The sequence below is a fragment of the Zingiber officinale genome, chromosome 10A (genome assembly GCF_018446385.1).
Source record: "Zingiber officinale cultivar Zhangliang chromosome 10A, Zo_v1.1, whole genome shotgun sequence".
NCBI lineage: Eukaryota > Viridiplantae > Streptophyta > Magnoliopsida > Zingiberales > Zingiberaceae > Zingiber > Zingiber officinale.
Genome location: NC_056004.1, coordinates 96,036,478 through 96,059,124, shown reverse-complemented (window position 1 = coordinate 96,059,124; position 22,647 = coordinate 96,036,478). Strand labels below are relative to the sequence as shown.

The 22,647-nt window shown below is 37.2% G+C and overlaps 3 protein-coding genes and 1 non-coding gene across 10 annotated transcripts; 1 reads left to right on the top strand and 3 right to left on the bottom strand.

The window, feature by feature from the left end:
* Positions 1-923: 923 nt before the first annotated feature.
* Positions 924-6,656, bottom strand: LOC122027077 (trihelix transcription factor ASR3-like). 7 transcript variants are annotated; one of them, XR_006124276.1, is made up of 5 exons: positions 5,065-6,656; positions 3,745-3,875; positions 3,586-3,644; positions 3,394-3,465; positions 924-1,102 (listed from the first exon to the last, which is right to left on the bottom strand). XR_006124276.1 is itself a non-coding variant. In XM_042585908.1 (4 exons), exons 1-3 carry the CDS (start codon positions 5,744-5,746, stop codon positions 3,441-3,443), a joined length of 744 nt encoding a protein of 247 aa, XP_042441842.1. In that variant the 5' UTR covers positions 5,747-6,654; the 3' UTR covers positions 924-1,102; positions 3,394-3,440. The 7 variants fall into 7 exon arrangements, 4 of the variants coding, with proteins under 4 accessions (XP_042441842.1, XP_042441838.1, XP_042441839.1 ...); XR_006124278.1 differs by having other exon boundaries at positions 3,745-3,856; positions 5,065-6,654; XR_006124277.1 differs by lacking the exon at positions 3,745-3,875 and having other exon boundaries at positions 5,065-6,654.
* Positions 3,042-3,146, bottom strand: LOC122028431. Its single transcript, XR_006124811.1, has one exon. It is a non-coding gene; the product is annotated as a small nucleolar RNA snoR103 (small nucleolar RNA).
* A 2,107-nt stretch (positions 6,657-8,763) lies between the features above and the next one.
* Positions 8,764-9,898, bottom strand: LOC122026812. The gene is made up of 3 exons (XM_042585526.1): positions 9,551-9,898; positions 9,402-9,466; positions 8,764-8,965 (listed from the first exon to the last, which is right to left on the bottom strand). Exons 1-3 carry the CDS (start codon positions 9,896-9,898, stop codon positions 8,764-8,766), a joined length of 615 nt encoding a protein of 204 aa, XP_042441460.1.
* Positions 9,899-15,168: 5,270 nt separating this feature from the next.
* On the top strand, positions 15,169-17,517 carry LOC122026084 (upstream activation factor subunit spp27-like). Its single transcript, XM_042584720.1, has 2 exons — positions 15,169-15,503; positions 17,169-17,517. The coding sequence occupies exons 1-2, from the start codon at positions 15,192-15,194 to the stop codon at positions 17,289-17,291; spliced, it is 435 nt and encodes a 144-aa protein (XP_042440654.1). The 5' UTR covers positions 15,169-15,191; the 3' UTR covers positions 17,292-17,517.
* The last annotated feature ends 5,130 nt before the right edge of the window (positions 17,518-22,647 follow it).

Below are 22,647 nucleotides of genomic sequence, written 5' to 3'. Positions count from 1 at the left end.
TTATTCGGGATTCAATCATATTGTTTAAGGGTGATGAAGATTGGAATGAGGACTCGGATGGGCAGAGGTCTAAGCCATAGTAGAGTCATTTTTTAGGGTGCTCTTCTTATTAGCGAGTCTTTGAGAAGAAAAGAAAACTTGTAGATAGAGGTTGTGAATGACTTGAGTGTAAAGAGTGTACGCCAAAAGTAACATATTCGATACATTTCTACCACAAGTTACCATGTCACTTGAAAATAAAAGTGATTTACTCGTCTTACCAATAATCTTTCATGGTATCAAGAACATAAAGATTAACAAGCAATACTAAAGCAAACTCGATCATAATAATATTCTTCTTTAAACAATCATGTAAGATTTGATGACCCAAATGATACACTGAGAGAAAAAACAGAGCTCTCCACTAAGATTGATGCATCAGAATAACTTCAAAAATAATTAAATAAATAAACAAAACACTACCAGTTCTGAAAGTTGCAACAACTTTCAGTATTATATCATTACTGGTGCGGAAAAACAGAGCAATGTTCTAAAAGAACTTCAATGATTTCAGATCAAGTGGATTTGTTATATTTCAGTAAATTCCAGATTCTTTGTTATCTTGTGAGGCTCTTGGAGGAATGATATGAATCAAAAGGGATGAGAAAGAAATAGGTGCATCACAGAACACATTGAAAGATTAAATATAAGTTTAGGCTACTTTATTATTTTTTAGTTTTTTTTATTTAGATAATAAGTAGATGATCTTTTTCCTAATTCGCTTAGGGATAAATTAGAAGTACAATTTATGCACACTCAGAAATTGATCTCGTGTTGTCCCTCTGAGTAATTTACCACTGCACCATACATGTGGGGCAAGTTTAGACTACTTTAGTTATTAGGTAATGAAAGCTAGAAGATGCCACATGGAACATTAGATGGTATGAAGAAAAAAGAGCTATAGAATTCATTTACCTAAGCGAGAAAGGCCAATCAAAATCATAAAAATATCCACAATAAAACTAGTTAAACTAAAACAATTATAAAACTCAACTCAACTTCTTAATTCTTCCTCTCCTCTTCTTGATGCCCATCCTTTATCATGACATCAAAAATCTTTCACCTAAAAAAGGATAAAAAAAATTATACTACTATTAAAAATGATTTTTAATGAAAGTCTATTTTCCCTACTTAAATTTTATAAATGAATGGGTTGACTTACTCTTTATAGAAATAAATGATTTATAAGAATCTTTTGACTCTTTAATAAGAGTGATATGACCTCACTAAAATCATATTGTCCGGTGGAGGCCAATATGACTTGCACTAAAAGCATATCATTTAGTGTAAAAAAATTGTAATTGTCACTGAGACATGAGATGGGACGTGCCGACACTCGATCCACTAAAGACTAATCATGTCTATTACATAGTTGGGTTGAATGGTTTGAAGCTTCTTCCCATGCTCTTGAGTGTTGGTGCAATCATGCCCTGGAAGTTTCAATGTGTTGACAATTATTTAAGTTTAGGTTAATACGTTGGATCTAGCGTGTATTGTGAGTTTGCAAGAGAAGTCCTTGCAGGTCAAAAGGTCGGATGTAAGGTAAGAAAAGTCCAAGAAGGTCAAGGACCAGATTCTTGGCAAAAGAAGTCTTTGCAGGTCAGAAGACCGGATGTAAGGCAAGAGAAATTCAAGAAGATCAAGGACCAGGTTCTTGGCAAGAGAGTCAGAAGGCTGGATGCAAGGTAAGAAAGTCCAGAAGAACCGGCGTTCATCTGGCACGAGGTATTTATTAAAAGAAATATGTGTTAATCCACTTGCTATTAATCAGGAAGCCAGCAATCGATTTACCAATCGATTGAGACGCATGGCTATGAAACAGAGTGTTTCTGGATCGATCAACCGATCGATTGGAAGAAAACCAATCGATCGGTCGATCGATTGACCAAGCTTCTGCGCGAAGCACAGAATACTCCTGGATCGATCAGCTGATCGATTGGAGTAAACCAATCGATCGACCGATCAATTGACGAAGCTTCTGCGCGAAGCACAGAATGCTCTTGGATCAATTAGTGGCCAATCGATTGGAGGTATCCAATCGATCGACCAATCGATTGGAGGTATCCAATCGATCGACCAATCGATTGGAGGTATCCAATCGATCGGCCAATCGATTCACGAAGTTTCTGCGTTAGAGCACAATGCGTCTGAATCGATCTATTGATCGATTGATGAATTCAATCGATTGAGAATGTTGTCCCAATCGATTGAAGTTCGAACCAAATGATCTACACCATTGATCTTGACGTGATGGCGCTCAACAGATACTTCTGAATCGATTGGAGATTAACCCAATCAATTCACAACGACGATCATGTGAGAAACGACTATATTTGAAGATGTTTAAAAAGCTGGGAAATGGTTAACGAAATAGCGCTCGCAAAAATACACTGTTTTATTGCTCTGAAGTGCTAAAGATCTCTCAAGTGCTCAAAATCTCTCAAGAGCTCAAGTTCAAGCTTTCCTTCTTGCCATTACACTCTACAAAGAAGAAGTCATTCCAAGTTTGTAATCATCCTCTTTTTCTTTCTTGTAGTGGTTGTGAGCTTTTTCCTTTGGAGAGAGAGAGCTGTAAATCTTGTAAGGTTTCTCCACCTTCGGTGTAATTCCGAGAAGGAGAAGTTCTATAGTAGAAGAGTGACGATGGTGTGGATCCTTGGACTAGTCATGATCCCAATATCAATCAGTTGAGCCAGCCATAACATAGCTAGCATAGCCTGACACAAGATGGGATGTGCCGAACAAGACCCACCAAAAACTAGGTCATATTGTGCAAAGCTCAGCCTATCCCACAGTTGGGTTAGGTGGCCACCACTTGACCCATGGGTGCCGAGCTTGGCATGAACCCACACCAAGAACAACCCACATTCCAAGTTGGGTCCATTATAACTATTATCTTCCTACCATTATAACTAAGAATATTTATGAAGTATTTTTTTTAAAGAAAGGAAAAGTACAAAGATTTGAAGAGATCTAAATGGTTCATTAATATGTAAATCTTTAAGTGTATGGTGGACCTTTATGAACCTCCAGAAACTCAAGGAAGATCCATATAAATCCCACCAATTGTTCTTTGTCCATATTTACAGCAAGTGCGCAACTTAAACGACCCACCAAGAATTAGGACATTAACTTGCAATCCCATTCCACAGTAAAAAGTATAAGATAAGTCGCAAACAAGGGAACAGATAAAGCAAAGAGAGTCATCATGTCGTAGGAAATCCAGAAACAAAAGATCGAATGGCAAGAAATTTGAGGCGAATGCTAATTTTGCATCAAGATCAAGTTACCAGATGAACCAACAACAAAGCAGGTGTCTAAAGAGGAGTTTTTTTTATAGAGAGAAATGCTTACCTATCAAAATAGCCACAGGATTCATCACTCATCGACAGTGTGATCGTTCACGATGAATGATTGATGTTGATTCTGCATCAAATGGCAAGAAATTCAAGAGAAATATTCATTTTCCGTCAAAATAAAGTTTCCAGATGAACCAACCACAAAGCAGGCATCCAAAGATAAGAATTTTATCAGAGAGGAGCTTACCTATGAAAATGGTCGCAAGATTCATCGTAGTGTGATGCTGCAGCAAAATGGCAAGAAATCTGAGAGATATTAATTTTGCATCAAAATAAAGTTAACAGATGAACCAATGACAAAGCAGATGTCCAAAAGATGATATTTTTATCAGAGAGAGATGCTCACCTATTGAAATAGTCACAGAGTTCAGTGTACTTGTTTACAAATGCTGATTAGAAGCATGGTGTCCTCTGAAGTTGTTCTCATATGTATATGTGAGGATAATCCAAGCAGTGTTCTTGCAAATCCATATATAACTAAAGTTGTGTATTGAATTTAGAGGAAACCTTCAAATTATTTGACCAAAAATAAAACAGTCATGCTATATGAACTAACTGTCTTTGAACATGACAGATCCTCAATGGCTACAAGCTAATACACTAAAACTCAAAAGTGATTAGTCATGTTTAACTCATGAATAATTAAGTGCATTGTAGACCCGATCAGTACAAAGTGTGAGGTAATGCAACCAAAACTTTGACAAAGTGGCATCGCATTGCATATCATGGACTCATATAGGTTGAATGCCTTCATAACCGACCGCCTTGATCAGTTCTGTGAACTGGTTCAGAGGACCAACAAGGCTCCTCAGAGCTTTGATTAACTGATCTGCTTGCAACCTCATTGCATCGCTAGGGTATGCCAAATCCACCAGAGCAGGATTCACACCAAGATTATCTTTTAGCTCATGTTTCAGAATGACATGTATCTGCTGAGCATTCTCATGCAGCTTACTCATCATAATTCTCGCCTTTTCTAAGTTTTCTTTATCTTGATTCTCATCTTCTATATTCTCTTTGGAACCTGAAAGTTGAGATTCTGTATTCTCAGTAGGATACATCAACAGAATCACGTGATCTCATATGCAAATTTCATAGAGAGGAGATTTTCGGCCATCAAGTTCAAGCAAAGGTAGTGGAGAAGAAGGTGTGAGATTCCATGAGGTTAATCGGTCCAAAGAGTTTGATATACATATTGGTAAGGTGACAGTGGTGCAGGGTGAAGTAGCTCATCGAACATAAATTCCATGAAGATTTAGTGGCATAGAGAGTTAACCATAGAAAACATGATTTGCTGTTCTAAACCACAAAGTTCATCAGAATGATTGGTTACAAGATTGGTTGGACTTTGATTGGGTGTGGAGGCAAACTTTCACAAATTAAAAGAGAGGCTCACAGACAATGGCATTCAGTTAGCTAAAGGCTAAGTAGATATATGGGGAAAAAAAGTGATTTAAGAGGAGAGTGCCCATCCTCAGCACTATTACATCAAATTAGTATATCAAATTTCTTTAGAGCAAGAATGTTTGCCCATGATGATAAGTAGTCAATCCAACTATCTGCATAATGGCTGGTATGTGCTATATGTGTTCATGGTTCATAATTCAATAGCGTTGCTTAGCAAAAGGAAATGCATTAATGAATGAAAGTCGAGTTGTGAACAGACCTGGAGCATCAGTAACATCCAGCATTTCTGTCTCTTCGGCCACAGGTAGCTCTTGCAACCCATTGGCAGCCATGATGATGCCCTCCACCTCCATATCGACCAACACAGCCTGACCCTCCTGCGGCCTAATAACTGCATCCATGGCACTGAACACTTCCTGGTCGAGCATGTACGGGAGCCCTAGCAAGTGCTTCTTCTTCTCACTATCCAAGCTCCAGTAGGATCCCTCTCCATGCTTGAACTCCCACTCCCTGATCTTCGAGTGGGCAGCGAGCAGCGACTTCCACCGCCTCTTGCACTGGTGGGAGGATCGTACGACGTTCGAGGCGGCACAGTTGTCCGCGATCATCTTCCACTTCTGGTACGAGGAGAGCGCCTTGAGCCAGTCCTCGTCCATGGAAGCGATCTCGTTGAGAAGGACGAGCGTATCGTAAGTGGACCAGTCAGGGGCGGCCTGCAAGCGAGTGCATCGAGAAGTGCCGGTCGGCGACGGAAGACTGCTGCTTCCAGTGCCTCCAGCGATGCGCTCCTTTTGTTTCCTAGGAGTGGCCGGCAGAGCCTGGATAATGTGTAGTTGCTCCCTTGGCAGAACCCGGACGATCCTCGGTTGCTCGGCCGGAAGAGCCTGGACGATGCTCGGTTGCTCGGCCGGAAGAGCCTGGACGATGCCCGGCTGCTCCATTCGCTAGGGTTTGAGTAAATCTTTGAAATGAGAAGGGGTTGGAGATCAATCTTTCTCCCGGTTAGGGATTGGCGAAGACGAACCCTAAGGAATCCACCGATTTCTCCGTTTTGGCTGCTGATGAAGCGATACAAATCCAAGACGATATAGAAGAAAAAGGAAATAGAGGAGGTGGCGGAGGGTTTACCGACGAGGACGGAGGAGGGATCGCTTCCTTAGAAGTTCGCTGGCCGGCCGGCCAATTCCGCTGGTTACTCGTCGCGCGCTGTGATCGAGGGAGACGGAGTAGAACAGATCCGGCAAAAGAAATTAGTGAAATTTATTTTTTTTTTGAGGCACTTATCTTTCAGAATTTCCCAAATAACACCCTGCACTATCCAAATTCCCAAATATCAAGAAGAGCTTCGACTCGGACGACCGACGGCCGTGGAAGATTGCAGAATCCAAGAGAAGACCTCCAAAAGGACCTCCTACAGCCTACAGTAAGCTCATCGTCAATGTAGCTCTGTGGAAGGATCCCAAACGAACGGAAGGGACTTGCCGTCGTCGTCGTCGTCGCCGCCGCCTTCTATTTTCTCCGAAGGTAAAAAAATGGCGGATCGTTGGCTTGCTGCCTGTTCGCTGATCTCCTTCTCCGGCGGCGGTGTTGGATTTCAGTTTGGCTGCTTTTTTCTCAGGAGAAAGCTCTTTGGATCGCGGTGCGTATGGTAGAAATCCCTCGCCCATTTTCCCAGATCCGAGCGGTTTTCCCTCGATTCTTGCTTCAGCGATAGAGCTCGTCCCTGATTCTATTTCCTTCTTCGTTCTCGCGAATTTATTTGGGAATTGGATCCGTCGATTTCGGAGCACTTCGGCTTCCTTTACACATGTTTGGAAACAACTTAAGTGAAGGGATTGAATTGAATTCTTTCCTACTGAATTAGCAGGAATTCAATTCAATTCTTATGTTTGAAATAGATGAATGAATAATAGAATTGAATTGAATTACGTAATTTGAAATTTATTTGCATTGAATTTCATTCTTATACATTTATCATTTTATCTTTATAACTAACCATTTAATAACAAAAACTCCAGAAAAAGAGTGTTAGCATACCACTTTTGATCTATCCAAACAAAATGTAGAGGCTACTGAGGAAGTCGTTGATTTTGTTGTTGATTCTATTCAGCAGGTAAGAACTCGGTGGCTGATGTGAAACGTACCCAAAAAGTCAGATTTCATGTCACTATGCTTACTAACCAGTCAGATTTCAAGGCTCTTCCAACTTACTAACCAAGTCAATAGATTAGTTGTTGATCTCATCGTGACCTGCCAATATATGTGGATGCCACATATTCTATTGCCAAATGCAAGGGAATCACCCTTTAATCACAATCTTTTATGGCTCCAAATAAACGAAAAGAGAAATGAAAAGGATAATATAAACAGAATTTTCCAACCACAAAATGGGTTTATAAATATCTCAGGTATTATCACAAGGTCATACAAGAATCAACTCGTCTCAATGCCAATAGGTGATTATCAAGAGAAATTTCTCTAATTAGTCTTCCAAAAATTAATTCACCAAAATAAATGCCACCAAAATAAAATTCTCAGGCATTATCTAGTCTTATGACTTCATCAGATTCAATAGATGCCACCAAAATAAAATTCTCACAAACATACCGTAGCAAACCTAACTTCTCCCCCCAAAAATATACCAAAGTACCAAGTTAAGTTGTTGTATGAACACAACAACTTTCCTCCCAAAAAAATACATACATAAAATCACTAACTTAACTTTTTAGCTAACCATTGCAAGCGTAGCTCTTCTGGGAAACCAAAAAAAACTCCAATAAGATTAGAATGTTCATTTAGCAATTCAACAGCTTCAAAAAGTTTGTCAACCTCCAAACCCAATTTAGCTACTGCTTCATATATTTCTGCAAGCTTCCAAACTTAAGTGTTTGTATTTAAAATAGCTTGTGCATTATCTTTCATTGCCGAAGACACCTCATTTAATTGGGATGAGTACTCATTTGTCATTGGTGCTTTTCTTTTTTTACCTTTCGCAACTGAAGCATTAGATAAAAAAGATTTGATGTTCCAAATTGTGATCCCGGTGTTGATGGCATACTTTCAAAATCAAAGGTAGAAAACTTATCCAAATAAATCTGATTGTTTGCTTGCATCTCATCAATTTCATCAATACTAATATGAGTCTCCTCACTTTCCCATCTCTGTACTTTTTCTCTAGCACTCTCAGCTTGAGCTCCAGTTGCTACATCTTTCTCATATATCTCTCTGAGAATCTCCAAGTGATGAAGGGATTTTCCTTTGATATTTTTGTACTTTGGATTGGCCTAGTAACAAAAGGAAATCACAATAAGAAAGTTCGTAAACAAGCATGTGCAAGGAAGATGCTACCAACTATATTATAGGAAATGAAATATAATACTCATATCTTTATCAGAGATTTCCACACCTCTAGAGGAGCCTCAAATGTTTTAGAAGAATCATTCCATCCTATTCCACTTTTCAACTCAATTTCTTTTGATAGCACCATTTGTTCTTTAAGAGTTTTGAGACGATTCATCACTTTGGTTTTGTTGATGTTCAAAGAAAATTTATCATTAATTTCCTCTACCACCTTCCTATATGCTTCAGTAGAAAAAGCTCTATCTTCCTTTTGACCCTTACTCTTTTGCTCCCTAAGAACTTCAAGCATCACACCATCCATTTCTATGGTCCACTTAAAATATGCATTACAATCATTTTCTCCCACTTCAAAAACTTTTTCAGCATCCATATCACCACCTATAATGTACTGAAATTAAAATAACACAATAATAAATTATAAAACATAAAAGTTAATCATCCATTATAATGTCACATCCAATAACAACTAACAAATCAAACCATACATCAACTCTAGTTTATGTTTGAGAGCAACAATAATACACACAAAAAAAAATCAATGTCTAGTTATATAATCATTCCACATTTGTGCGGCAATAGAGTCTAAGATTTCCCTCTTTCATCCATCTTCTCCTCTAGCAATTGCTCCATTAGCAAGTCCATGATCAGGCTCATTATTCATGAGATCCCTATCAACTTGTGCAATAATTTCTTCATCTGGATCAAAATCCACTAAGAAGTTGTGCAAGATGCAGCATGCTAAAACAATTTCACTCACTGTCTCTACATCATATCTAGACATTTCTGCTAATATTGGAAACCTATTCTTCAAAACACCAAAAGCTCTTTCAATTGCATTGCGTAATGAGGAATGTCTTAAGTTGAATAACTCTTTTGGGTTTTCAGGCGGATGTCAAGAATATTCTTTCAAATGATATCGAGTGTTTCGATATGGAGTGAGAAATGTTGACCTCAACATATATCCAGCATCGGCCAAGTATAACTTACCTAAAAAATAGAATTTAAAATATTTATATAAAAAAATTCAGGAAAGTTTTAAATAGACATGAAACACATTTATGGAAAAACTTAATACCTTGAGGGGCATTTAGATTATCTTCTCTACTTAACGCATTATCTAAAATTCTTGAATCTGAAGCAGAGCCCTCCCACCCAGGTAACACGTACGTGAATTTCAAGTCAAAAGTACAAGTTGCCAAGACATTCATTGTAGGATAGTTTTTCCTTCCTCTATACCTTGACACATCTTCTTTTGAAACCTTCACTCGGATATGTGTTCCATCTATTGCACCGATACAATTCTAAAAGTTTCAACATAAACCAGTAATCATTATCATGGGACATTACAAAAATAAATTTAAAACAATATTTATATTTAAAAATACCTTAAAGTATGGATAGAATCTTCCTCCACTATTGAGTATTTGTGGTGAGACAGTAGAACCATTTGGTTGGACTAAAAATTGATCTTGAAGTGTTATTAAAGCTCTAAGAACTTTGTGGAAATGACGACTAATGGTCTCAGTAGATCGACGAAAGAAAAAACTTTCTGATCGAACACGTCCTTGACCACTTAAAATATGTAGAAACTTAGCAACTTGTTCCTCAACAAAACTGTATTGATTATCCCTCAGAAGTCCTCTTCCACGAAGTATTGCAACTAATCGAGTGAAAGCATCATAACTCATGTGTATTACAGAGCGTGAGTTATAATGAGCTTCTAATTGAGCCATCAATTCTCGGCGCACTTGATTTCCATTACATCGTTGTGATTGGGTAGTTGGTCTTTCAATACGAGACACATGTCGAGTCATATATTGCATGCAAGCTAAATAACCAGCATAAGCAACTATGGCTAAGATTGCATTTCTATCAAATTACCTCATATTACCTACAATGTAAGTGTCTTTCAATTTTCAAGATAATAAAGTTGCAAACAAGGCACAAAACTGTGGCTAAGACCAGTAACAATGGTGGCAAAATTAAAATTATTGAAATGAGGATCTTCCTACTGTTAGTCTCGAAGCAAATAATGTCAATGACATTTTTTTATTAGTATATTCAAAAAAGGAGAGGTCAATTTATCAAAGCAGTAATTTATCAATAGCCAAAAAATATGACCTTTTACTTGCTAGCATAAGAAAAAAAAATTATCATAGCAGACAAGGCTATATATACACGGAAACGAAGTTTATCCCTTAATCAACTATATAAATAAAGGTAAAAAATAGGATCAGGAAACGGAGCATGGCAAATCAATCAAGAGAATTAACAAGTAACAGGTATCAGTGTAGATACCTTATCTAAGCGGAAACGAGAAAGGAGCTCGTGTTTGTTTTTCTAGGGTTTCAATCCAGCGCACGGGAAGAAGTTGGCACACGACGCACGGGAGCAAGCAGTCGGCGGATGAAAAAAAGGGGGTTTTAAAAGGGGCATTTAAATAATTATAGTTCTTCAGGGTAAATTCCCTATCCAAATCAGATGAGTTTTGGTCTGATTTGCTTTTGCATTATTTCATGGAATTAGAATTCAATTCTTGAGCGATTCCATATCAAAATTTTATACCAAATAATGGAATTGAATTCCAATTCCACTAAGAATTCAATTCTTAGTCTTTTCAAACATAGTATTAGATCGGAAAATTATCTGAGAGTTGTTCTTTGATCGGAGACGTTGGAAGACCCCACGGCGGCGGTTGACTATGGATTATTAATGGTGAATCCATTGTTTTGTGACTTTACGTTGACCTATTCGACCTCAAAGTTTTATCGGCTATCATGGTCGGACTGTGTAGAAGTCCCGTATCATTTGGAGAAAAAATTTACGTAAATACGTTAAAATTGAGATCAAACCGTGGATGCCTGGGTGGAAATCTAGATTTCTTACTGTGACACCATACCGTGTGCGACCATAAGGTCGCTTAGCCGAGCAGTCCTGCATGATCAAGAAATCATCCGCCTAGAAATCAAATATCTTTTATATTAATACATTTTTTTCATTTAATTATCATCATTCAATATATTAAAATTAACATCTAATATAGGGTTTTATTATCCTAAGGACCGTATGGTAGACAATGTGGTGAGTTGACGCGGACTAAAATTCAACATTTTCTCCTCTTCAAAATGCGTTAGCATATTTTGGCTCTCTTTTTCTAATTCCCTTCGTCTCTCGTCGTTGCTTTTCAAAATCAAAGTCCTGAACCCTCTTCCCCTCTCATCCCACTCCTCTCTTCCCCCGTGTCAAACCCTAGACCTAAGCCATCTTCTTTAGGATGTCTTCTTGCGTGGAGTCAATTAGGGTTTTTGTCCAACCTTACTTATCTCCCTCCTCACTTTTTTCTACTCGTATTTTTTAATGGCGCATTCTACGGGAGTTGCAAAAGTATATTGAGTGTTTTTCTTTTCCCTGTCATTGTAGTTGGTTTTTGCAAACCAACACCAACCTTGGTGTTGGTATTTGCAAACCAGTTACAATGTAGTACTGTTTTTTTCAATACTAGTGTTGGGATTCAATCAAAGTTTCATATTGAAAAGATTTGGTAAAGATCATGAACTTAAAATGATGTAGGATATCTCCATTGGCAAAAGGTCTTTTGGAGAGAGCCGAAGAGCAAAGTCATGAGAGTCTAGACTCAAAGTGGACAATATCATGTCATTGTGGAGATATGTGAATATCCTTTAGTTCTAATAAATGGTATCAGAGTTATGGTCCAGACCAAATGCCATGTGGGGTGACCTTGAACGAAGTTTAGGGTGGGCTCGAGGTAGGTCAAGTTGACTAGATGCTTGCGGGAAGACCCCAAAGTAGGTCAGGGTGACCGGATACTCGTGGAGAGGCCTAGAACAGGTCAGGATGACTAGATGCATACAAGGAGGTTTAGAGCAAGTCAGGGTGACCGGATGCTCGCAGCGAGACTCGAAGCAGGTCAAGGTAACCGAATGCTCGTGGGAAGGTCCGGAACAAGTCAGGGTGACCGGATGCTCACAGTGAGACCCTGACCATAAGAGTAATTGTGATCATTCGTTTGAGGGAAGGATTATTATGATTCAATCAAAGTTTCACATTAGAAAGATTTGGTAAAGATCATGAGTTTAAAAATATGTATGATATCTCCATTGTCATGAGACCTTTTGGGGAGAGCCCAAGAGCAAAGTCATAAGGGCTTAGGTCTAAAGTGGACAATATTATATTATTGTGGGGATATGTGAACATCCTTTGGGCACAACAAATAGTATCAGAGTCATGGTCCAGACTAGATGTCATGTGGGATGGCCTTGAACGAAATTGAGGGTGGGCCCAGGGGTAGGTTAGATTGACCGAATGCTTGCGAGAAGGCCCCGAAGCAAGTCAAGGTGACCGGATACTTACGGGGAGACCTGGGACAAGTCAAGATGACCGGATGCTTGCGGGGAGGTCCCAAAGTAAGTCAGGGTGACCGGATACTCGTGGGGAGGCCCGAAGCAGGTCAGGATGACTAAATGCTTACGGGGAGGCCTAGAGCATAATAGGGTAACCGGATACTTGCGGAGAGGCGAGTAGGTCAAGGTAACCGGATGCTCGCGGGGAGGTCCGGAGCAGGTCAAAGTGATCGAATGCTCGTGAGGAGGCCCGGAGCATGTTAAGGTGATCGGATGCTGATGCTTGTAGGGAGGCCCAGAGCAGGTCAAGATGATCAGATGCTTGCAAAAATGCCCGAACTATAAGGGTAATTGTGGTCCTTCGTTTGAAGGGAGGATTGTTGGGATTTAATTAAAGTCCCATATTGAAAATATTTGGTAAAAATCATAGGTTTAAAAGGATATAGGATATCTTCATTGACATGAGACCTTTTGACGAGAGCCCAAGAGTAAGCCACGAGGGCCTAGATCCGAAGTGGATAACATCATGTTATTATGGAGATATGTGAATATTCTTGGGTCACAATAACCATCTACAATGTTGTGCTGATATGTAAAAATTAGCTCAACTTGTGATGATTTTTCAAGAAGATTGTCTAAGTCTAGAGTTTAATGTGGGAGAAGATAGGAGTGGGATGAGAAGAAAGGAGGATTTAGGGCTTTGATTTTATAAAATAGTGACGAGAAACAAATGGAAGGAAAAAAGAAAGAGTTAAAATATAGAGCTAAAATATGCTCACATAGTTTAAAGGGAATGAAAAAATACTAATTTTTTATCAACGTCAATTTGCTACATTGTCTGTTGTCCATAATCGTCCGTATGTCCAGGAAAATATTGATTATCGGATATGATAGTCCTCCGTATATCGATCCTCCACTGAATTAGGAGAAAATCTCATCCTGTATACATTTAAAATAATTTAATAAAAAGCTATTTAAGATTTTAAAAAAAAAAACGCTCTTTGAGAAAATTGAAAATTTAATGTGCCTTTTGGGCATTTTCGAACTTTGTATTTATCTTGTTGCTGGCGGTTTTTAAAAAAAAAAATCAAATGTTCTAATTTCATTCGTTAATTTTGATGATAAATTACTTTCCTTTTTATTATCTATCTAATAAATTAAAAAAAAAAACAATTTATATACACTCAGCGTTTGATGTATAAAATATTTATTCTTATTAAAATTAAAATTTTAATTAATTTATTTATTTCTCTAAGTATTTTCACCATTACAATAGGTACATTTGTTGAAATTATCTCCATAATTAATCAATTTAAAAAGTTAAATATCTAAATTATCAAAATAAAAAAAATGAAATTACCGGCGACGTTTGGTGACGCAGGAGACATTTTAGTACAATTTAAGATAAAATTTGAATTGAAAGTTCATATTCTCTTTAAAACAAAGTCATTCTTAATTAATTATAATTATTTAAATAATTTTAAGTATATTAGAGTTTTTTTAAATAATAATAATAATAATTTTAAAATATGAGATGTTTTTTTACATGTACAAATGGATTTGATATGATGTGCGGCTTCCCCTATGCGACGATGTGGAATTTTTGATATTATGTGTGACTTCCACGTTGCTATGAGTATGTAGTTATTATGACATAGACTTAATTTTCTAGTAGCCTTCGACTCGTAGTTATTACAATGTGTGTAAACAGATCAGAATCATGTTCTAGTAATTATTATTTCGTAGTTGCTATTAAGATTGTAAATGAACTAAGTGTTCATGAACAAGTTTGGTATTTAGTTTGATAAGAACTTATTTTTTTTTTTATGTTCACCATGTTAATTAAATAAATAAAAATAACTAATTAAACTAAACAAATAAGGTTAAACACATATGTATTCAGCTCGTTAACATTCGTGAACAACATTCATAAACAATAGTCACAAATCACATTATTAATAAAACTTAAACAATAAAATAAAATAAATAAATAAATTTGAATTATCAAGCTCGATAATCATTTAAACAATTAAAATTTCAAATAATCAGATAAGTTTGAATTGATAGATTGATAATATCTAAAAGAATCAAGTTCAAGTATGACTTGAATTGAAAGTTCGATAATATATAAACGAACCAAGCTCAAGATAAACTTTAAATAAACTCAAGTTCATAAAAAAAATAAATTAAACCAAGTTTGAATAATTATTTCAAAAACTTAATTCATTTTAAATTGGACTCGACTTAATTCGGTTACCTTATCAAATAAGTTTGAACATCCCGAAACTTAATTTGACTCAACTCGTTTACCACCCTAATTGCTACCATACAGATTTTATATTATAATAGTTAAGTTACGAATTCGTAGCTATTATAATATGTTTTTATGTTATAGTAACTATATACTCATAACTATTGTAATGTGATTAAATAAATAATGATGATATTCTATCATTGTTATATAAAAAAAAATCTACGACAATAAGATCGCGTATAATCGTATATCAGTTATTTAAAACGGAGACAGTTTTTTTTTTTTGGAAAAAAAAATCTGGCCATTAAAAATCATTAAATGCATTCATAAATTCTAGCGCAATTTTCAATTTGTCAAAATGTCAGGGTCTAAAATGGCATTTGGCCATTATTATTTTAAAACCCAAAAGGCATGGTAGCGGCCTCGATTCCGAGAGAGAGGAAGGCAGCAGCAGCAGAAGCCATGTCTAGGGTTCTTGGGAGTTGCAGGGTGCTCATGGCGGCGGCCAAGGGCGGGGCGAAGGAAGCAGCAGCAGCGAGGGTGGTGACGAAGGTGGCAGCGCCTGCTCCTCCTGCAGCGGCAGCAGCGACGCCGCCGAAGGTGGGCTTGCGGAAGCCTGTACCGGTGTCCCCAGCGTTGAGGAAATTCCTCGGCGTCCAGGAAAGCACGCGGATGGAGGTCGTCAAAAAGATCTGGGAGCACATCAAAGCCAACAAGCTTCAGGTTCGATCCCCGCCTTCTCCTATACTTTTTTTTCCCGCACTATGTCTAGGGTTCGGGAAAAGTGTAAACATGTATTTGACCTTCGTCGCTGCCTTTCCATAGATCTTACTATCTTGCAGTGTGACCGTTCTTTGTCATTCTAGGAATTTTAGGGTTAGCTCACTGTCTTTAGCCTCTACGATCGTGGATGTCGAGATGTTTGTTGTATCCGCACCAGCATTAACCATTGTCTGCACTTTTTTTGGGCTATTTCCGTTCTTATAGTTGCTGGTGTCGCCTACTTATTACTGTGCTTTGGCGGTTTCTTAGCTGTGGTTTTTCTGTAGGACAAATTTTCACGACTTGATTATTACTTGATTGATGATTTCTGTTGTGAATGATCGATTTCGGGATGAATTTTGGTGTTTGCATAATCTTCTATTCAGTTCTTATTGATTTGGAAGCTGAGAGTCTTTTGTTCTAGGTTTATTTCTCCGTTTTTTAGTTTTTTGGCGATTCGCCTCTTTTGCTCTTCTCCATTCACCTCCATGCGACCCTTCGGCCTCCTCTGCACCCCGTCCCTCTGCCCCCATTTGTGCCCCCTTCACCTCCACTCCTTCAGCAGGGGGGCAGAAGCTGTTGAAGGGTTCATGGAAGAGGGGAAAAGGAAGAGAAAGGCAACTGTGAATATACTTGCTTCTATCATATATCCCCCTGTGAAACTTTTCGTCAGAAATTTTCTTTGAAAAATATTTTATTTATACAAAAAGTTTTCTTTCCATATGCAACTTAGCTCTTCCTTTTTCCGTCAGGGCTATACAACTTAAGGTTTTAATATGTTAAGGAAATCTGAACAAGTTTATTCAGAAAAGGAAGTGACAACAACAACAAAAAAAAAAAAATAGTTAGAGCATCAAAGTGGCCCATCCTTAATTGTCATATTGTTTTGTGTTTGTGCTTATTGGATTAGTGGTTCTTCAAGTTTAAGCTACAGCCTACAGAGTTGATAAATCCAGGATTGGTAATTTATTGGCGTCTGCTATGATAGAAAAAAGAAAGGTATAGGATAAGATGCTTATCTTGTCTGTCTACTAGAATTAAGGTCAACTTATTCGTGGTCTAAGTCTACTTATGCACTTACTCCAACAGTGATTTTTATTTGAATCACATTTGACAAATGGATAAGTTGTGATAGCGATTCAGATAATTCTTTCGTGGATAACCATGGTGCTACAAGAATTTGATGAACATCCTATTGTTAAATTCAGTAGGTTTTGACTGTGTAAGATATCAATATCCCACATAAACCGGGTTTCCCCTTCTTATCTTGCATGTTCATGCTCACTTTAAATGTAATCGCTGGTATCTAATTGCATTGTGTAGCTTATTGCTATTTCTATAATCAATCAGCTTGCTGAGGTATCTCAGAGTTATTTAATAAACAAAAAATGGAAAAAAGAATATATTGTAGGTATTGAAACACATAAATAGAAGAAGACTTATTTAAAGATATTATATTTGAATACTTTCAATTCAGGACTTGTCAATTGGATATGCTATATTTGCTTGCTTGAAAGAGGAACAAAAACACATTGTTATTGTGATATTTGCTTGAACAACTTATTCCCAGCTCTATCTGATTGATCAAAGTTTCAGTTCCAACATTTTTTTCTTTCATCATTGCAGAATCCTGCAAATAAGCAGGAGATTCGCTGCGACGAGAAACTGAAGACTATATTTGACGGCAAAGACAAGGTTGGAATGCTCGAAATGGGGAAATTGCTCAACCCTCATTTCCTCAAACCTTAGTGAACCAAGGGATGTTGTCATTGCTGAATGTTTCTGATGTCTGTTGTTAGTTTCTAAGTAAGAAAAATCCTATCCCACTAAACTAGGACTCAGTGCACTACAAACTATGCCTTATGTTGATGTTTCTCATGTGTCTTCTTTATGCATATTGTGCTGATCGCAATGGTACCTTCAGAACCCAGATAAATTTGTCGATTGATCCATCAGCTGGATTGGTTGGTACTCAGTATAAATGTCTCCTCGTTTGTGAAATGTCTCCGCTCTTAGTTGGATTGGTTGAACTAGGAATGGTTGGTTAGTACGGGGCCGGATCTTCTGGTCCGTAATTTACGGATCAGGGGATGATTCACTGTACGAGGATCATTGATTTGGATGGAGTCCACCTTTAAGTTAATGGGGTCTATTCAAATCAAGTCTACAATAGTGGACCATCTCTTGGTCCGTAAATTGCGGACCAAGGATGTCCTCGGTTAGTACTCAGTATTGTGCTGATCGTGATTTTTTTTAAATAATTTGGAAGTTTAGATTTTGCTCGATTAATTTTAGAAATCGATGATCCTTTGTTTTTTTTCTAAAATTTGCGATAAATGTGGAGTCGCCGTGACATCGTCTTTGAAATTCAAATTTTAATTAATTAATTAATTTTTTAAATTGACCATAGTTTGTAGAATTATGATACTATACAGAATTTATTTTGGATTAAAATTTAATTGGTGGGGATCGGATCAAAATTATTCTATCCTTGAAAACAATCCTTAAATTTATGATCCAAGATTAATAATTAAAAAAAACTGAAAATTTCATTGTAGATTAATAATTGTGTGTATGCATATAACTATCGACGTTTAACATATTATTATTAGATGTATAAATTTAAATTAATTATTATTTTTTTATTTTTTATTTTTTTACTTCTGGAGACAGGATGTGATGATTGGATCAGATCTTTTGGTGATAGATTAGGAATTTAACATTTAAGTTTCAGTCATATTATTGGGAATTTTTTCTTTAATGAATAGCGGATTTAAGAATATTAGTCATTAGGATGAGTTTCTATATGTATTTTTCTAATTTATCCTTGCGATCGTTGTGAAATTTCATAGGACGATCATCCCAACTTTAACATTATCTAATTTAGTTATTTTTCTTTAATCAGAGTACCATATGTTTTAAATAATAATAATAATAATAATAATAATAATAATAATAATAATAATAAGCTGACTTAGGAAGTAATCCTTTAATTTTCTAAAACTAATTAATTTCTTAGAATACAATATAATAGATATCTAAAAATTCACCATTTTAAGAGTAAAAAATAATAGAATATTATTGATTAAAATCTAACTAAAAATAACTAAATCATTATTTAAATTATTAATTGAAATGCATGATATAGAAACTTGTAAAACCTCATAGTGAGTTTGTTAAACTGATTCTTCAACCTAGATTTGTTGATTTGATGCTTGTCGTCAGAAGGACAATTACAGATTGAATGATTCTTCATTGTTCCACGAACCAAATCCCTTTAATGCTTGCTTCGGATGTTCTTCTTCTTCACAAGACACATAGTCTCAGTAAATACAGTCTCTCAGCAACTTAGTAACCCAGCATCACTTCTTACTTGGACGCACACACTTATATAGGTACTCGTGTAGTCCCTAAAACTTTTGCATAAAGTGCAGAAGTGGGAGGTAACGACAACCACGTCTACACAATGTGCAGACATGGGTGCTACTACTAACATAAATATTCCCAAAATTCTAACCCTAATTCCGTAAAAGATGAACACAAATAATAAAAAGAGGACTAAAAGTCTTTTGGAACTCACAAAAAATTTTAAATGACATTTTTTTTTTTGAAATTGGACCGTTAAGAATAAACCAATCTCATACTGGAGGTTATGTGAGTAGACCAATCTCAACATGTTATGTGTTCACGAGACTTTTATCCAAATGTTACAAAGATATTTATACTGAACAGATCATGATATTTCATATATTCAATTGTCTTTACAAAGTGTTTGTTACACTTTACAAAGTTTCAAAGACTTCACATATTTTTGAAACGACTCTTTAGTCAATATTTAGTAAAAGGATTTGTAAGCATAGCACGTGTAGTGACATACTCAATAATTATCTTTTTCTTGTCAACAATATCCCTCACAAAATTATATTTTATAGCGATATGTTTGCCTTTGCTGTAATATTTAGGATCCTTCAAGAAAGATATTGTAGCTTGATTGTCACAGTACACAGTTACTGGACTCCCACTATCTTTAACAATCTTCAAATACTTTAGGAATCTTTTTAACCAGACTACTCCTTGCATAGTCGTTGAACATGCCACATATTTAGCTTCCATAGTTAATAAAGCAATGAAAGCTTATTTCTTGTTGTTCCATAAGATGACACCACCATTCAGCAAGAATGCATAGCCTAATGCAAATTTTATATCATCGAGGTCTCTAGCCCAATCTACATTTGAATAGCCTTTTAGACTCATATATGGTCTTTGAAAATAAAGACAATAATTGTTGTCACCTTCAGATATTTGAATATCCTTTTTACCATCTTCCAATGTCTCAGTCCTAGGTTTGACTAGAAGCGGTGACTAAGCTAACAACATAGCTGATATCATGACGTGTACACAACATAGTGCACATCAAACTACCAACATAGTTCACTGCATATAGTTTTTTATTCATCTTGGCTATTTCCTCAGGAATTTTGGGACTCATACTTTTGTTTAAAACAATATATTTCACAATAGGTATATGTTCTACATTACAATTAGACATGCTGAAATAATGTAACATCTTATTTTTATAAGACTTTTATGACATACCCAAAATTCTTTTAGAATAATCTCTAATAATCTTTACTCATACGATGTACTTGTTAGGACCAAAAGTAGCTAGAGGGGGGGTGAATAGCTCGTCGCGTGCTCGTTGCTCGGTGTTGCTTGTTTCTTCAAGAATGCGCAGCGGAAAATACATAAACAAACACAACCACGCTAACACTAGGAGTTTACTTGGTATCCACCTCCAACGGAGATGACTAATCCAAGGATCCACACCACGCACGCACCCTCCACTATGAAAACACTCCTTTTCGGTAACTACCGAGGGCGGAGAAGCCCTACAAGACTCTCAGTACAAGAAGAAGAAAGGGTAGTAAAGAATAAGCAAAAACTTACAAGAAATGCAGTAAAAACCCTAGCTTCTTCTTCTTCTCGTTGCAACTCGCCTCTTGACTTGGATGAACCTCCAAGAACCTTCAAGAACTGGCGGTGAGGAGCTTAGAGAGTGCTGGGGAGGAGCTGTGTTGAATCTAGAATGAATCGGTGAAGTTCTGCTGAAGAAATCGCACGCCTGCAGGCGCCAGCGGTCGAATCCCAATCGATTGGATTGCTCCCAATCGATTGGGAGGCTTGGATCGATCCACGGATCGATCCGAGCATCGACTGGAAAAACTTCGGATCGATCCACGGATCGATCCAGAGTTATCGAGCAGCGGCGTCCCAATCGATCCACCGATCGATTGGGACTCTGATCGATCCACGGATCGATCCGAGGTTCTGCGTGAGGACTCACCGGATCGATCCACGGATCGATCCAGATCTTCTGGATCGATCCACCGATCGATCCAAACCTCGGATCAATCCACGGATCAATCCAAACCTGCTGGATCAATCCACGGATCAATCCAAACCTTGGTTTTGCCCAAAACCAAGCCCAAAGCCCCTAAACCAACATCTAGTCAACCATGACTTGTTGGTACATAAGACCTAGCATCCGGTCACCCTTGGCCAGCTAGGACTCTCTCACCAAGTGTCTGGTCAATCCTTTGACCCACTTGGACTTTTCTCTTCTTGCCAAGTATCCGGTCACTCCCTAAGACCTACTTGGACTTTTCTTCCTCGTGCCAAGTATCCGGTCAATCCCTTTGACCTACTTGGACTCTCACCAGATGTCTGGTCAACCTTGACCCATCTGGATTTCTCTTGCCTGGCTTCACTCACCAGGACTTTCCCAATTGCCTAGATTCACTCACTAGGTCTTTCACCTGGCTTCACTCACCAGGATTTTTCTCCTGCCTAGCTTCACTCATTAGGACTTCCCAATTGCCTAGCTTTACTCACTAGGTCTTTCACCTGGCTTCACTCACCAGGATTTTTCTCCTGCCTAGCTTCACTCACTAGGACTTCCCAATTGCCTGGCTTCACTCACTAGGTCTTTCACCTGGCTTCACTCACCAGGATTTTCCTCCTGCCTAACATCCTAGTTAGGACTTCCTAGTCAAGTATCCGGTCATCCTTGACCTACTTGACTCTTCTTCAATCAATATCTTATTGTCAAACATCTAAACCCAAACCAAGACTCAGCTTGGTCAACCAGGTCAACCTTGACCTGAGGGATGTTGCACCAACAGTACTCAGTTCCTCCTATATCCGTTGTATCAAATTGTGATGACAATCACTTCTTGACTTTATTCACATATCATATGTCATTTCCAACTATTAGCATATCATTAACATATAATGATAAAATAATATACTTTCATTTTTCTCTTTTTAGGAAAACGCAATGATCCTAATTGATCATCTCGAAACCATAAGATAAAATAACTTTGTTAAATCTTATGTTCCATTATCTTGACGCTTGCTTTGACCCATATATAGACTTTTTAAGTCTACATACTTTTCCTCTTGGACTTCAGTAATGAAATCTTCTGACTGAACCATATAGATTTTCTTGTTAAGCATACCATTAAGGAAAGTAGTTTTTACATCTATCTAATGTAATTCCAAGTCATAATGTGCCATAAAGACCAAAATAACTTGCGTTGACACAAATTTCACTACGGAAGAAAATATCTTTTTAAAATCAATACCCTCCAATTAGGTAAACCTTTTGCAACCAAATGAGCTTTGTTTCTGTTAATCAATCTATCATATTTTCTCTTTATTTTGAGAATCAACTTATTCCCAATAGCTCTTCGACCAAGAGGAAGATCGACTAAGTTCCAAACATGATTCTGATTCATAGACTATATCTCTTCAACTATTGTAGCTTTCCACTTTTCTCTAACTTTACATCCCAATGCTTCCTCAATAGATTGAAGTTCATCATCATCAACTGGGAGTGTCATCAATGCCTCATTCTTAATATCAAACTTTTTCTTAAGTTTGATTTTATGAACACTTCTTCGTAAGTTGGGTTGTTGAGAAATCAACTCATAACTTGGCAAATCACTCTCACTGGGTTGACTAGACTCAGACTTCTCTTTTGATATCTCTCTTGCTGATAATATCTCATCCTCCTCAAAAAGTGGAACACTTTTATCAATATCAC